We start from the raw sequence: 18,192 nt of genomic DNA, 5'->3' as shown, positions 1-18,192 counted from the left end.
AATATTTAAATAGTTACAATAATTATAAATAAATACATTTCTATTTAATTTAATAATTGCATTGGTAAAACTAGGTAAAACTGCTGTTTACCTACCAAAGCTGATTTTTACTCACTTTGGTGAGCATTCAATTCAGACCTTGCTAACAACATATTTCATACTCACATTCTTCTCACAACTTATTTCTTTACAATACCAGCTTGCTTGCCAGAGAGGTAATTTTGTAAAGACATTAAGGGCAGATATGCCTTTATGAAAAGCAATAAGACGTCATGATGGATCAGACTCCTTTTGATATATTGTATTTGTACAAATAGCAGTGCAGGATATGGATCATAATCATATAGATTTATATCAGGGGGGTTTGTAAGTAACACATCATCTGAGCGGGATAGTGTTATGAAAATGGCTTTAACACCATGATAGATGGGATGTTTCCCGACACCTTCCAGCTATTCGTTCCGTCGGCCAATCACAGGGGAGAATGCAGTGACACAGATAAATGTCATGTGCAATCTGAGCCACAATCAACCATTCATTAAACGCACGACACGGAAGAGCTGCCACTGTGATGGCCGAGAGCGGACGCCCGACGAGGAGGAAGTCAGTCCTGCCCCGTGAGCCTTTAACTAAGATGGGCACCTGCAATGGGACGCTGTTAAATGACGCTATCAATCAATCATGGGAAAAGCAAATTAGAGCCGCAGTCTGTACTTGGCAGGCAAAGAGCAAAGCTCTTCAAAAACTAACTAGGTTTTCTTTCCCCTGCCATTATATACTGTATTTATATTCATACGCCCAGAAGAATCCATAACCAAGTGTCTCATATTTATGTGAGCAACAAACATATAGGGTCTAAACTAAATATTTGCCAGTAAGTTCAAAATAAATAATGTAAAAAGTTATAAAAAATAAATAAAAACAATTATAAGTCATTTAAAAACATTTAAATGATAATTCATTGTAAAATTAAATTTAAAAAAAGACAAGCATGTGAGTAACAAAGACAAAGATGCTAGTTCAGAACTAACTTTTTGGCAGTAAGTTAGAAAACACTAAAATAAAATGAAATAATGTTAAATAATAAATAATTTAAAAAATACAATAAATATAAAAAGGTACAATATTTATAAATAATAAATCTAAAACTTAATAAATTAATATTATAAACTGTGGGGGTAAATAATATTAAATCATACATAAATACAAATATAAAATAAATACAAAAAGGTAATAATTATAACAACAATTGTAAATAATTCTAAATAAAAACATTATAAATTCTAAATAAAAAAAAAACTGGCCACTGTGATGGCCAAGCCTTAACTAAGATGGGCAACAGCGACACTGTCAATCAATCATGGCAAAAGCAAATTAGAGCTACATTCTCTGTGTTTGGCAGGCAAAGAGAAAAGCACTTCAAGAACTAACTAGCTTTTCTCTCTCCCACCATTATAAAATGTATAATTCATACGCCCAGAAGAATCCATAACCAAGTGACTCATATTCAAATAGACCTGTGGCGATATATACAGTATAAAAACTAAATGTCATTTTCGAAAGTCGCCCGGCACGCCTGGCTGGACTCTGTAACTCTCCAGATTGGAGCTGATTGGAAGCTGGAACACAAACGGCCAATGATAATGAGGCTTTGCTGAGAAAACAGCGTGATTTGAATGCATGACGCTCTCTATGATTGGCTGCTGGAGAGCTACAGGGCATGTGGTAGGTCAACAGCAGCTCCGCCCACTCATCCTGTCACACGGTCCTGACGGATGCACATAATGAGCTGTGATTACTGTTTGATAGGCCTATTACAGTTTAATATCTGACAGTGATGGACAGTGTAAATGACCGCCTAATAGAGCGGATATGGGAAATGCTATTATGATTATTTTTGCTTTATTTTTGATTATTTATGCTATTAGGATTTTTTAAAGTAATCCTATTTGGATTAAATACCTATGATGAAAGTGTGGCACACAGGAAGAAGTATATGGATGAAGGACGGAAAATACAATTGTCCTCTCGGCCATTTCAAAGTCATCCTCAATGAATCGGATGTGTCAGTGGATGATCTACAGTCTGAGCCTAATAGATGGCTGGAAGTATGACGATATATAATGTATGACAGTAGAAATGGATCAAATATACGGGCAGGACTTCTTTACTTGCTTTACACACAGTGTATTGACAGTTTAGTTCTTTACTGCATATAGGGCTGGGTAAAGATATCAATTCCCGAAACTAATGACTTTGGTTCTTTATAGTGAATCAAAAACATTCAGTGTGGCCTGATAACTGAAGCGACTGACTCTTATAAGAGAGGTTATTTTTAGTTCATCAATACAGCACAACCAGAGCAGTCAGATTCTCAAAACAAATGACTCATAGTTTGGTTCTTTTTAGTGAATCAAGCACATACAATGCAACCAATGTTGTCCAATTCACAAAACAAATGACTCTTATGAGCTGGTTCTTTATAGTGAATCAAACACATACAGAATGACTAATGTTATCCAAATCATAAACAAATGACTCGAATAAAACAGTTCTATTTAGTGAATTAAAAACATACGTAGATTCTCAAAACAAATTACTCTTATAATCTGATTCTTTTCAGTGAATCAAATACAGTGTGACCAATATAGTACGATTCACAAATGACTCTTATAAACTGCTTCTTTTTAGTGAATTACAAACATACAGCGTAACCAATGTAGTCAGATTCTCAACAAAAAAAAAGACTCTTCTAATTTGGTTCTTATTAGAGAATCAAACACATTATGACGTGATCAATGTAGTACGATTGACCAAACAGATGACTCTTATGAACCAGTTCTTTTAGTGACTCAAACACATACAGTGTGACCAATGTAGTCCAAATCACAAACAAATGACTCATGAACCTGCTCTTTTCAGTGAACCAAAAACATATGGCGCAACCAATGTAGTCAGATTCTCAAAACAAATGGCTCTTATAATTTGGTTCGTATTAGTGAATCAAATACATACAGCGTGACCAATGTAGTCCAAATCACAAACAAATGACTCTAATGATTTTTTTCCCAGTGAATTAAAAACATACAGTGCAACCAATAAAGTCAGAAAAAAAAAACTTTTTTAGTGAATCAAATACAGTCATCAGTGTAGAATGATTCACAAATGACTCTTATGAATTGGTTCTTTTTAGTTCATTAAAAACATACAGCGTGACCAATGTAGTACGATTCACAAATCATTCTGATGAACTGGTTCTTTTTAGTGAATTAAAAACACAGCATGACCAATGCAGTCAGTTCTCAAAATAGATGACTCTAATGAACCAGTTATTTTTATTGAATCAAACACATACATTGCCCAACCAATGTAGCAGAAACTCACAAAACAAATTACTCTTACAAAATGATTCTTTATAGTGAGTCAAATATATACAGCACGACCAATGTAATCTAAATCATAAAACAAATGAATCTTTTTATTCAGAACCTTTTAGTCAATTAAATAAATAAAGAGCCTGACCAATGTAGTTCAACTCTTAAAACAAATTACTTTTATTAACAGGTTATTTTCAGTTGTAAAAAACATATAGTGCGACCATTCACAAAAAATTACTCTTATGCACCGTCTTGTTTAATGAATGGTTAAAGAAGACAGTTCAGTGGTTTGAATCAGTCTGAAACACTGTCCTGTATAATTTACAGCATTAGCAGCGAGAGAAAATGTATTTCTTGTAAGCAAAATGTCCTGCAACATTCCAAAAAGAATCAGAATCAAACTGAGCATTTGTGAATCAACTTAACTGAATCTGGAAAACAGTATCATTACCCAGCCCTGCTTTTTAGATGTTTATTCGTTTTTCAAATATTTCATCAAAATAAGCATCAGGATAAGTAAATAATGCCAGAAATTTCATTTTTGAAAACTGAAACTGATAATCTTACTAAAACACAAAATCAAAGTAATGTTTGGATGCTTTATGAGGTGGATGGATTATCTCGGCAAAGGAGAAGTGCTCACTAACACAGATTTAGACAGATTTGTGAACAATATTTGAGAGAAATAGGCCTTTTGTGTACATAGAAAAAGTCTTAGATCTTTGAGTTCAGCTCATGAAAAATGGGGGAAAAAACAAAAGTGTTGCATTTATAATTTTGTTCAGTGTATATTACACTTACTGCATTGGATAATTACATTTGTACTTTTCTACGGCAGCTTTAGGTGGGAATATCAGGGTCACGGTGAACAGAACTTACCTGCGAGTTAAACCTCAGCTGGCACACGCCGCATGAGACAGCTTTTCTTTTAGAGGAGGCCGGAACGCTGAACGTGTGATGCAAAACAGCTTTCTGCCTGCTGCATTCATTTGTCCATCTATCAGATAAGCGTCCGTCTCCTCAGACTGATATACGGGCGCTCTCTCCTCTGTCTGATCTGTGATGGTTCAACAACTTGAACCTGCTGCAGACAGATGTCAGCCCAGCCGCCGGTGTTACACAAGCAGAAAATCACTTTCGATTCACAATCGTCTTCTGCGGCCAGCTGTAGATGAGGCTCCTAAATCAATTCCACTTTAAGCCCCGACAAGTGACACGCAGTTTAGAAACCTGATACGCTCTTCTTTAATAGACGACATCAGGCCAATCAGTCGTAGTAAGTTATGGTCTGATGTCAATTTAGTACGAATCCATGCCATATTGGTACCACATGTAAGTGTTTGAAATGAGCGTGAAAAATTGCTGGACACCGTATCTGAAAATGTTACATAGTATAATTGCGGCATAACTCTCACGCACGGCTAAAAAGAGGACGAGATGGCACTTAAAAACAGCAGGATGGGTGCAAGTTTTGGAGAACGTCCAGCTGGCCTGCGAAGGGCTGCTGGGAAATCGAAGGACTCAGAGGACGACGTGCAAACAACGCAGGAAGTGAGCGAAAAAAAGAGCAGAGAGAAAAGAAAAAGAGACAAACCATCTGTGCGCGGCGATGACCTCGCGCTCCAAACACGCCGGGGTTGAGCGAGGAAACGCTGCTTCTCATTCAAAGCATTTACATGCACAATAAAAACCTGATAACCATCAAAAAGAACTCATTAGAAAAGCTCAACAACACAAGAACAACTGTAAAACCCTCGCTTGCATGATATTTAGAAATCGCCAGGGTTTTCTAGGATTTTGGCGTCAAAGCAAAAACATGCACACAATGAATAACATGGTTTCTGCAGGTTTTATGAAGGTCAAATCAAAGACTTTTTAAGACCTTTTTAGGACCAAATAAAGAAAATTAAAGAATAAATTAAATGTAACACGAGATATGGTCTTTAAATGTAAATGTCTTGCATTAGCAATGCTTCAAAGTTTTAAAATATAACTACAATAGATCTTTTCAATAGACTTTTTAATTCATTTTCCAAAAAAAATAAAAAATAAAAAACAAAAACAAAACTTATGGCCTGAATAGCTCTGCTTCCACTAGAATCACTTTTACTGTACCTTCTTTTTTTTTTGAACAACAATTTGTATTTGTCAAACATTGTAACAGGTAAAAACAACAGTTCCTCTTGTACTGTACCTTCTGATCACACTGCCTGATTTAAGAATATTTAGATTTTTGTATCTGAAAGCAAGACAAAAATATTGAGAAAGATATATATATATATGAATGAATGAATGAATGATGCATTTACATAGCACTTTATTGTGTATTGTTGTACACCCAAAGCGCTTTACAATCATGTGGGGGGGTCTCTGCTCAACCACCACCAGTGTGCAGCATCCACTTGGATGATATATAGCTTTTGAGCGGTAGTATATATATATATATGAGACATATATATATTGGCAGTGCATGCAACATTTAATGCCATAACTTCATGAACTTAAGACTTTCTTCAGTTCATGAAGATTCAGGACCTTTTTAAGAGCCGCAGAAACCCTGAAATAAGCAGCTCAAACATCAGTAAGCAAGAAAACCAATGTGTACCAATCGTCATTTTATTCTTAAAATCTGGTTAAATGGACATTAAAATGATAATAATTTTGATTAAAGACTCAACAAAAATGTTTTTAAAAATAAAACATATGCACGGATGAGTCGCTCACAAAGTGATAAATTACATGCATTTTGGAAATAGATATAAGGTGAAGTTCCATTTCATGCCAACTAAATGTAAACAGGGTGAATTTTGACTTTAAATGTGCAAAACACAAATGGTATCATCAGAGGTCAGTCATAATCACTGAATCCGTCTCAAATTAAAGTGCTAAATGTGGCACACATTCAGTTGATGGTTCAATTTCAGTATATTGTTTCCATACGGCGACATTTTAAGACAAACTACTGATTCAATGGGCATAATAGCTTTACTTCTACGACTTCAAGATGTCTTGAGCAAAAATCACTTGTTGTTTTTCTAAACTGCTTTAAGGGCAACTTCACAAATGGTCTCTGACACATTAAGTGCCCTACAGCATTCTGGTGTGTATAATTCACGTTCAAATGCCCAAATCTGGTTTGTTCCTGAAAAAAGTGGAACCTCAAAATTTCCAGGATGTCAAGATATTCAAAGTCGTCTTAAATCAGCCTCCCGCTGCCCACTGACAGACACGAGACATTTCCTGACGTGCAGCATCTTAACGCACCGCAAACATGTCAGTGTGCGAGCGTGAACCTCCTGCGGTGCACTTCCTCTTCCCCCTTATGAGACTGTCTCCTCTCATTCATGCAAACACTGATTAACACACATTTGAACACCGTCTTGCCACGACTGCAGCGGTTCACATCACTGTGACGGGAACCAATGACTGAGCATTTCATGAGACGTTTATGGAGTATCAATCATAAATAAGAAATAAAAAAGTAAATATCTACTTTATGCATCCTCGTATTGTTTCAAACCTGTATTTCTTCTGTGGAACAAAACAGATCAGCACAACTTGCAAAGTGTTTATTCTGTAGAAACAAAGCACGAGAGAAAACATAGACCGAGTTTTAATGACCGAATCCAGCCGCGGCCAACACCAGCCACGCTTACCATTAACTAAAGTGGGATAAATGACCTGTCAGAAGCAATACCAGCTCTTATGTTTTTCCCAATTACACGCCCACGTGTGTGAATCCCAGTCCCTGCATCTATTGATTTTAACCGACGAAATTTACAATTCAGATCGGGATGAGGAGGCCAGGCCAGGATGATGAACAAGTACAATCTCCTCCATGTTGTTAAACATGTGTAACATTATCCTGCAGTCGGCTGCGGCGTGAGACCCAGATAACATCCAAACAAATCTGAGGGAAACATATTAAATATTGAACTGCTTATCTGACTTATTGCACACATAATGATGAGTTATGGCGTGTGCCAGAGGGCTGTAGCAAAAGAGAATTGAAATTAAATGAGATATATAGATATAAATCACAGCTCTCAAAGTGGAACATTAGGAGAAGCATTAGAGAATGAAACAACAGACGTCACAGTTCCTTATTCTTAGTACTTCATAGTACACAGAATAACCTTTCATGTTGAAAGAAAGATCCAAAGTGAGATATCTTGCATGCACATTAAAATGGTTTCTCCTCAATAGATTATATAAGATAAAATGGAGAGCAAATATCTTCTGATTAAACAACGTCTCAGATTTGCCAAGACATCAAAGTCTGCCATTAATAGTCGGTTCTCAACAGAACTCAAAGGTTTCTCATCAAAATCTCCTAACATCACATGATCTGAACTGCTAAACATATTTATATATTCCTACCATATGTCAATCATTGCCTTATTGGTTTTTGTTTTTATGAGAAACTTCTGAGGCAAAGCCAATACATAAAAGAAATGTAAAGTACTCCATTAAATCTCTTGAGCAACATCTGAGCAATACAAATTTTCTTTGGTTATATAAAGTCACATACCGTGGAATGCAATTAGTGTGTTTATTGCTAAATAAAATGAAAACTATTATATATATATATATGTTTTTGTTAATTCAAATAAATCTGAAAAAATAGACATATTCGATGAAAAATCTAATGAAAATTTCATCACATGAAAATCAGGAATTTTGCCTAAAATTAAGCTATTACTATAATTATACTATATATACTATAATTAACTATAATTAACTAACTAAAATAAAATAAGTTGAACTTGAAGTACTACAATTACTAAAACCAAAAAGAAAAAAAAAAGAATAAATTATAACTAAAATGAAAATGAAAACTGAAAATATAAAAATAAAAGCTAATTCAAAATATTAATAAATACTATAATAGTATATACATCAGTGTTTTAGCCTATCACTGATGTATTTTTATAGTTTTTATTAATATTGCATTTCTTTTTTATATTTTCTATTTCAAAAAACACATTTTTTAAAAGAAAATCAATACTTTTATTCAGCAAGGATATGTTAAATAGATAAAAAGTGATAATAAATACATATTGTTACAAAAGTGTGTGTGTGTGTGTATATATATATATATATATATATATATATATATATATGTTATTTTTAGTTATTTTGTTACTTCAACTTTAAACAAAAATGAGAAAATGTTGCCTTGGCAACTAGCTAAAATCAAGTTTAAGTTTTATATTTTATTTAAATTAGCAATACTTTTATTTCAAGCAATACATTTTTTTTATGGTTTTAGTTTTACTTAACAATAATAATACTAAAACAATACTAAATATAAATAATACTAAAACCAGACTGAATCTAATCAATCAGTCCATATCATTAAGAGCATCTGAAACATGGATGGTTATGCGCAAACGAGTACTTGTATGTGACAGCAAACATGTTAAAACTTGTTAATTGCATGACAGTTCACACAGATAGAAAACCACCATATACAAACATGGCGAAACAGAGCCTCGTTTTTAATTCTGTGATTTGTTACGGTCATTTTGGATTTCATGATGACTTTCAATCTGGGAAACAACAGCTATAACGCTTTAAATAGAGATTCAGATGGCGTACACACAAAGAGGTTCGTCTAGCAAGAATTACTTTGTTTAGCCATGCACAAATATAAACGAGTGGATTTTAATTGCACAAGATTGTTTAGATCAGCTATGTATTGGGCTTAGAACCACATTTTAAAGTTACTCAATTTGGATGCAACAAAAGTATTTGTTTTGGATGCTTAAATGCACACAAAAAATCTGTGTCAGATATCCGCTTGAAAAAAAAATGCAGTTCTCAACTAGTCAAAATGTCCAAAATGCAGTAATCTGAAAGCGGACAGGATCTGCAGGAGAAAAGGCACAGTCTCTTGAACTGAGAAAAGCACTCGCTGACAGATAGGTACAAAGAGCCGAGGCCATCGCAGCAGAAGCTTCTATTGAGGTGCTTGAGCACAACCTCTGCCCACACGCACGCAGACACAAAGACCTTCCTGAATAGAGCCCGTATCACACACCTGCTGCTCGAACAAACCCTTTCATTACACAGCAAACGGCCGGCTCACCTCTCCACTGGTGGCTGCGGCTGCGTGACTGTGATATGAGAGATGTACATATATACCACAGACCAGAGTTTGGGAAGATACTTTATAAATGGAGATACCCAAGGTGCAAATGAGTCATTAGCAAGACATTTTACTTGAAAAAAAGGACATCCAATGAGAAAATATGTACACTACCATCCAAACAGTTTCTTTTTTTTTTTTTTGGAAAGAAATTAATACTTTTATTGAGCAAGGACGCATTCAATTGATCAAATGTGACAGTAAATACATAAAAAATGTTACAAAAGATTTATATTTCAAATAAATGCTTTTCTTTTGAACTTTCTATTCAGTAAAGAATTCTGAAAAAGAAACTGTACCACGGTTTCCACAAGAATATGAAGCAGCACGACTGTTTTCAACATTGATAATAATCAGAAATGCTTCTTGAGCTGCAAAATCAGCATATTAGAATGATTTCTGAAGATCATGTGACACTGAAGACTGGAGTAATGATGCTGAAAATTCAGCTTTGCATTTTAACATACTGTATATTACAATAGAAAATAGCTATTTTAAATTGTAATAACATTTCAGAATCAGAATCAGAATGAGCTTTATTGCCAGGTATGTTTACACATACGAGGAATTTGTTTTCGTGACAGAAGCTTCCACAGTGTAACAGAATGACAGTGACAGAACAAAAAACACAGATAATAAGAAATAAAAATAATTAAAAAATAAAAAATAGAACAAGTAAAATAAGGAATAAAAAATATACAAACCGACAATTGTATGTACAGGTATAGAACAATAGACAGTTGTATGTACAGGTATATTATGTGCAAATTGAAATGTAGACTGAGTATGTGTGTTAGATAAATAAGTGTATGAGTGAATAAATAGTGTGTGTTCCACAGTTATTGTCAAGTGTTCATGAGATGGATGGCCTGAGGGAAGAAACTGTTCCTGTGTCTGGCCGTTCTGGTGCTCAGAGCTCTGTAGCGTCGACCAGATGGCAACAGTTCAAAGAGGGAGTGTGCTGGATGTGAGGGGTCCAGAGTGATTTTGCCAGCCCTTTTGCCCACTCTGGATGAGTACAGTTCTTGGAGAGAAGGGAAGGTTGAACCAATGATACGCTCAGCAGTCCGGACTACCCTCTGTAGTCTTCTGAGGTCAGATTTGGTAGCTGAGCTGAACCAGACAGTTATAGAAGTGCAGAGGACAGATTAAATGATGGCGGAGTAGAACTGTTTCAGCAGCTCCTGTGACAGGTTGAACTTCCTCAGCTGGCGAAGGAAGTACAACCTCTGCTGGGCCTTTTTAACAATGGAGTCTATGTGAGTGTCCCACTTCAGGTCCTGAGAGATTGTGGTGCCCAGGAACCTGAATGACTCCACTGCAGTCACAGTGCTGTCCATGATGGTGAGTGGGGGGAGAGCAGGGAGGTTTCTCCTGAAGTCCACGATCATCTCCACAGTTTTGAGCGTGTTGAGCTCCAAGTTGTTGAGACTGCACCAGACAGACAGCTGCTCGACCTCCTGTCTGTAAGCAGACTCATCACCGTCCTGAATGAGGCCGATGAGTGTGGTGTCGTCTGCAAACTTCAGGAGCTTGACAGAGGGGTCTTTAGAGGTGCAGTCGTTGGTGTACAGGGAGAAGAGCAGTGGGGAGAGGACGCAGCCCTGAGGAGCTCCAGTGCTGATTATACGGGTGCTGGATGTGTATTTTCCCAGCCTCACTAGCTGCTGCCTGTCTGTCAGGAAGCTGTTGATCCACTGACAGACGGAGGTGGGCACGGAGAGCTGAGTTAGTTTGGGCAGGAGGAGGTTTGGGATGATAGTGTTAAAGGCCGAGCTGAAGTCCACGAACAGGATCCTCACATAAGTCCCTGGTCTGTCTAGATGTTGCAGAACATAATGCAGTCCCATGTTAACTGCATCGTCCACAGACCTGTTTGCTCTGTAGGCAAACTGAAGAGGATCCAGCAAGGGTCCAGTGATGTCCTTCAGGTGGGCCAGCACCAGTTTTTCAAAAGACTTCATGACCACAGACGTTAGAGTAGTTTGGGCAGGAGGTGGTTTGGGATGATAGTGTTAAAGGCCGAGCTGAAGTCCACGAACAGGATCCTCACATAAGTCCCTGGTCTGTCTAGATGTTGCAGAACATAATGCAGTCCCATGTTAACTGCATCGTCCACAGACCTGTTCCCAGCAGAGGATCCAGCAAGGGTCCAGTGATGTCCTTCAGGTGGGCCAGCACCAGTTTTTCAAAAGACTTCATGACCACAGACGTTAGAGCCACAGGCCTGTAGTCATTAAGTCCTGTAATTTTGGATTTCTTTGGGATGGGGATGATGGTGGAGCGTTTGAAGCATGAAGGGACTTCGCACAGCTCCACAATTTTACTGTAATTTTGATCAAATAAATGCATTTTTTAAATAACTTTTTAAATAACTTCCCGACCCCAAAGTGTAGGTTTGGACTTACACTTTTGGCGCTTCTGTTCCCCCTGTTGAGGAAGTACAGACGTCCCTCTCGTTGATAGCAGAGGAGCGGATCCAGCGAGAGCTTGATGGGGCGACGCCAAATGAAAAAGTTTTTCAGGAGTCGCGGCAGTAGAGGCGGCGCAACTATAACGACATGTGAATAATCCCACCCACTCTAAAGTGGTAATAAACTGCAGTGGAAACGCAAACCGAGCCAAACCGAGCCGTGCCGTGCCGTACTGAGCCGTACCGAGCCGAGTCGTACCATGCAGTGGAAAAGCGCCATTTGTGAGTTTATCAAACAGGAACTGACTGAATCTCAAAAAATAAGTGATTCATGACAGAGGAAGGGCATAAAGGATAAAAGATGATGAATACAAACATGCCATAATCATGCACAATTAAACTAGGAACATTTCTTCAGAAAGTACAATTTAGTCCATGCTCGACCGATCTGCTCTACGCTCACCGAGACAGAACAGCTGTGAAAGTCTCTCCTCAACTCAAGGATTATATAACCAGTGTGCATCTAACCTCCCAAACAAGTGTGAATGCAGTTCAGTAATCTACAGAGGTGGACTTATGGGTCTATTTTCATCTTTTCTAGCCCAAGGTCGAGCTTTCTGGAGCTGTTTATGCTTGTTGTGAGAAGCTCTTGCCCACTTGTATCTTCATCTCCATCTCGGTTCTCCTCTGTGAGTGGGGTTTGCACTGAACTCGCGTACCATAATCACAGATTCAGCAGCAGAGCCTCCTACACTCAACACGCCAACAATAGAGCCATGTTTAGAGTTACACAACATTTAGCCAACAAAAGGCCGCATCGCAGACCTCCCAAAGTTTCTCTACGCCTTCAGACTCGCAGAACAACTTAAAACAAAACTGACACTGACGATGCTAACTAGAGCTATTTATGCATTTCATCTGAAAGCAAATTCACTGATGCTGAGTAAATTGAAAATGATTATTATAAGCAGTAAAATCAGTTAAAATAATCGAGACATGATTTTCACTAAATGAGCATGGAAGAATATTTGATCGTTTCCATTTATACCCCACCCCCACCCCCACCCAAAAAAACCCTATGCCATAATTTATTTAAAATACATTTATTTTACACTAAGTATACATCAAATCCTTTAACATGTTTATTGACATATCACTTAAGACTTACTGATATAAAATTATAATTAAATTTTTTTTAGTATTTCTTTATTGCACAATGCACATTTCTTAATATTATGCCTAAAATGTGTTTTATCACTATTAATAAGGACTGTATGATCTCTGTATCGTATCATTCGTTAAATGATATTTAAAGTGTACCTGAAGTATACTTGCTATAGTTGCACTTTAGCACAATCAAATACACTTCAGTATATCTTTAGTTGGACTTCAGCACTACACAATTAAAGTGCATTAAGCACAAAATTAGTTGTTCCAATTTAGCAGACTCAAAGTATACCAAAAGTAGGGATTGCAGGGTATTTTTTATTAAGAACATAAATATGTAAGTGTATGTGCAGTATACAGTACTTAGCAGAAAATTAAATGTATTTCAAATACATTCTAGTATATTTTTTCACTAGGGTATAAATAAATTGCTATAAACAGCAGTGTTCACCTACATATATTTTTAATAACATGTATTAATACAAGAAAAATATATATTTTTAAATGATGCAAACAAATTGTTGAATCAGTTTTGAATTTAACTGATTTAAACGAATCAAACATTCAAATTCTAATGGCGTTTTTGTTTCTGAAGTTTAAATAAGAGACATTGGTGGAAACATCTTATAGTCTTATAGCGTGAGACAAGAAAGGAATCAGAAAGGAAGAAAATGCAATGATTAAATAAATAATGCAATACAATTGCTGCAATATTCATGATGCAGTATCAAAATCAACTTGAATATGTGGTTTATTCTTCAAACCCATATGCAAACGGGTTCTATCTCACAGAATTCCATTGAAATTCCATTTAAAGTGAAGAATGGTTCATGCTCACTCAAGTGTTCCTCACGGAGATGGGCTGAGAATTCCTTAACAAGATCCATGACATCAGAAATGAGTTCATTCATCTCCTGATGGCGATTCGTGCATGCTTACTGAAGAAGATTGATCGTGGTGTGAAAGAGAGGAAGGTGAATATGACTACACGCCACTGAACACACACATCAGACACTCCAGAGGCAAAACAGTGTGAAACAAACTGCCCTGCTTCTTCATGTGAGTTACAGGATTGAAGGAACAGTTCAGACAAAAATGAACATTCTGTCATTTTCTCACCATCTCGTCATTTCAAACCTGTATGACTTCCTTTCTTCATGCTAAAAAAAAGAGGTTCAGCCGACTGTCTAAGCTGTTCTCTTTCACATAATGCCAGTGGATAGAGACCAAGGCTTCAGAAAGGACAAAAAGCATAACAAAAGGAGTCCGTACGACTGAAATCAAATGATAGCTTTGTGTGAGGAAAGACGAACACCGAAAACCATTAAAAGTCTTGCTTGACATCTGTAGTTAACATTCATTTCCATTGTTTTGAAAGATATTAGAATGAATAAACAATGACAGCATTTTTCATATTCAAGTTTGTAAATCACTAAAATATGCTGGAGAATAAAATTGTTTGATTTTTGATGCACAACAGAGTGACTGAAATAACGTGATTTATATATATTAAAATAACAATATTTTATATTTTAATTGGTATATTTTACATTAAAGGGATAGTTCATTTTCACCCAAAAATGAAAATTACCCCATGATTTACTCACCATATACAGCATCCTAGGTGTATATGACTTTCTCACTGGAGCTTACGCTACGCATATTCCTGTATTTTTCTTACACAAACCCATCGATTTGGTTCAGAAGGCCTTTATTAGCCCACCGGAGCCATGTGGAGCACTTTTTATCATGGATGGATGCACTTTTTTGGGCTTCAAACTCTCGACCCCCATTCACTGCCATTCTAAAGCTTGGAAGAGTCAGGACATTTTTTTAAAAATAACTCTGATTGTATTCGTCTGAAAGAAGAAAGTCATATACACCCAGGATGACTTGAAGGTGAGTAAATCATAGAGTAATTTTCATTTTTGGGTGAACTATCCCTTTAAACTATTTATATATATATATATATATATATATATATATAAGTAAACACACACACACACATAACCATTCAAAAATAATATTTTGATTTGCTGCTCAAGAAGCATTTCTTATAAATGTTGAAAATTAATTAATATTTTTTTGTGGAAACCATGCTACTCTTTGATTAATAGAAAGTTCAAAACAACTGCATTTATTTGAAATATAAATCTTTTATAACATTATAAATGTCACTTTTGATCATTTTAATGTGTCCTTGTTGAATAAAAGTATTAATTTTTTTTTTTTTTAAATGACCCCACTGACTTTTAAATCTTTTTATGATTTATTTGTATTCATTTTGAAATTAAACAACTTCTGACAGTAACATCTCTAACTTCACTTAACGAATTCAATAAAAGCTATGCATGCATGCATGCAAGCTATTTTTGAATCAGACTGTGAGAGTAGCCAGATTCAGTTGCTTACAAGGCTGTTTTTCTTTGATTTAATGAATTATTTAAGATCTACATCACCTGAGGTGTTTACATGAAGCCTTTCCATTTCAGCTGAGCCACGAGTCAGATTAGTAATGGATTATCAGGCTGGATGTACACACAGTGAGTGTACAGAGTCAGAAACTCAATTTGACCCTGAAGGAAAGCGAGACATGGCTGTGTATCTTGTAGACTTGCATGTAAACAGGGATGGGATGGGAACGAGGGTGACTACATTACAGCAAAGGCAAGCATGGCTGTGGTTCAAACAGCTCTTGCTCTTTAAACTCACATCGACCTCATAAATCTCAGTGAAAAGCTTGCGTTTGAAGACTTAAATGAGGTTCTCTGGAGACTAAAGGCAGGAGACCTTTCATTACATGTTACAGGTGTAAAGAGGCTTGCGTGACAGCATAAATGTCTTCAGCACTGAAACATGGTGCGATGCACACTACATAAATGTGCAAACATTCACACAAGAGCTGTTTGTGTGGATGCAAGTCTGTTTGTCGTCAGAGTTTGCAGTTCAATGCACAAGCAAAATGCATCCAAATATGCTTAAAAAGATAAAGCTACGGTCTTCTACAGTTGTACAAGTGTTTTCTGCAAGAACACTGACAAGCATTGTTTTAATATTGTGATCAAGTTAATAAAAAAGCAAACAGTTGAGCATTTCAAACTTGTTTCAGCTGTCTTCTGTTCTAGTTTACTTGAAGAAACATTGGAAACCAACTGCACACACACAGACACAGACACTCACACACACACACACTCTCACACACACACACGCACACACACACACACAAACATAGCATTTAGGAAGTTTGCAGTACAAAATATAACAGTGTTAATTAAATCAAATTAATACAGAAATATTAAATATTTAGCAATATTAGTAAACATTTTAGAGTATGTATTTACTGAAACTGACATATTAAAGTAAGTTTAAGATGTAGGATGAAACATCTTAGATGTCCATGAGTTCGTTTCTTCATCAGAACTGATTTGCGTGTTTTTGGGAAACAAATCCATCGTTAAGATGTTTTTAACTTTAAACCGTCGCTTCTGGCCAAAATACAAGTCCATAATCCATAATAACGCTTCCTCCAGTGAAAAAGTCTATCTCCTGTTGTCCTCCCACATCAAAATCCACCCACATATTTGTTTAGAGCTGTTTTGGACTCTTTTAGCTTGTAAACGGTGCAATGTTATGGGTAATGGACTCGTACTTTAGCCAGAAGCAACAGTTTGAAGTAAAAAAAAAATGCTTTAATGATGGATTTGTTTCTTACAAACACGCAGCTTTTCACTTCACAAGACATTAATTGATGGACTGGAGTGGTGTGGATTACTTGTGGATTACTGTGATGTTTTTATCAGCTGTTTGGACTCTCATTCTGACGGCACCCATTCACTGCAGAGGATCCATTTGTGAGCATCCAAGTTATGAAATGCTACATTTCTCCAAATCTGTTCTGATGAAGAAACAAACTCATCTACATCTTGAATTGCTTGAGGGCAAGTACATTTTTAGCAAATTTTCAACTATTCCTTTAACTGAAACTGTTGCAACAGTCTTCTAATTTTGATGTGGCAAGCATACTGTGGTTTGAACCCAAAAACACATTGCGAAAAGAAACATGGGAGCAGCTGGAGGAGGGTGAAATCAAAGCAAGCAGGAAAACAGCCAAATATATCCGTCAAAGTCATACTCACCTGAAACATAAAGCATGGTGGTGTTAGATTGAATTTCAGAGAGCAATTACCCTCCCAGCATGTATGACCCACTTCAGGTCAGCAGCTGGTAGTTTCTAACATGAAAAGCATCAATGTGACAGCGGTAAATGTACACTGCACGCCGTCAAACCTGATCTATCGTAACATCACCGATTTATGACATGGAATTATTCTGCTGGGTGTCACAAAGAGGGGTGTACCTGTTTCATTCATGCATTGAGGTCACTGAAAACAACAATACAGATGATTCAGACCCTGAGGAATGCTTCACATGTGTGGAAAACAGCTCATGGAATATGTCAGGGTTTGAAAGACGTTTCAATTTTATTCTAAACCCCTCGGGCTCCGATACATCTCCGTTCTCCCAGCGATTCTGCATCTGCAAAAGCACAAATTGTTTTAATCAAAATGCAGTATATTATGCTCAGCTGCACAGACGAATTGGCAGGAAAACATTGGCGTAGAAAGCCATGAGTATTATCAGCGCATTCCACCAGGGAGAGGCCATTGGCAGATCACCAGCATCACCGTGAGAGTGGGAACAGGATGGGAATGAGAAACCGGCACAGCTGTGTGTCTGTTTACATCGCTGCAGCTCGAACAAGAACTTTAAATGACACACACCTCACCTCGCTCACACACACACACACACACACACACACACAACTTATCCCTTCAGCTTATTTGCTAGCCAAACGCAGGGGTTCCCAAATTATTTTGACAGCCGAAGATTTGAGACAAAATGTTTTCTTGAAGTCTCCCCTGAGATTTTAAGTATTTAAATAATTAAATAAACAGTACATTTCTATATCATATAAAATAATAATAAAAAACATAAAAATTAATTAAAATGAATGAAATGAAAAGAAAAAATGTGTGTGTGTGTGTGTGTGTGTGTGTGTGTGTGTGTGTGTGTGTGTATATATA

The 18,192-nt window shown here is 36.6% G+C and overlaps 1 protein-coding gene across 1 annotated transcript in view; it reads right to left on the bottom strand.

Annotated features, from left to right (window-relative positions):
• Window positions 1-7,217, bottom strand: part of LOC107716984 (zinc finger protein 385D-like) — a 67,129-nt gene extending 59,912 nt beyond the window's left edge. The window contains exons 1-2 of the mRNA XM_016523624.1: window positions 7,159-7,217; window positions 4,257-4,374 (exon numbers count right to left, since the gene is read on the bottom strand). Coding sequence (XP_016379110.1) covers window positions 4,257-4,374; window positions 7,159-7,217 — 177 coding nt within the window. The remainder of the gene's footprint in view (window positions 1-4,256; window positions 4,375-7,158) is intronic.
• Window positions 7,218-18,192: the final 10,975 nt, after the last annotated feature.

The sequence above is a fragment of the Sinocyclocheilus rhinocerous genome, unplaced genomic scaffold (assembly GCF_001515625.1).
Source record: "Sinocyclocheilus rhinocerous isolate Xijiao unplaced genomic scaffold, SAMN03320098_v1.1 scaffold1832, whole genome shotgun sequence".
Lineage (NCBI taxonomy): Eukaryota > Metazoa > Chordata > Actinopteri > Cypriniformes > Cyprinidae > Sinocyclocheilus > Sinocyclocheilus rhinocerous.
This window is presented reverse-complemented; position numbering and strand designations above follow the sequence as displayed.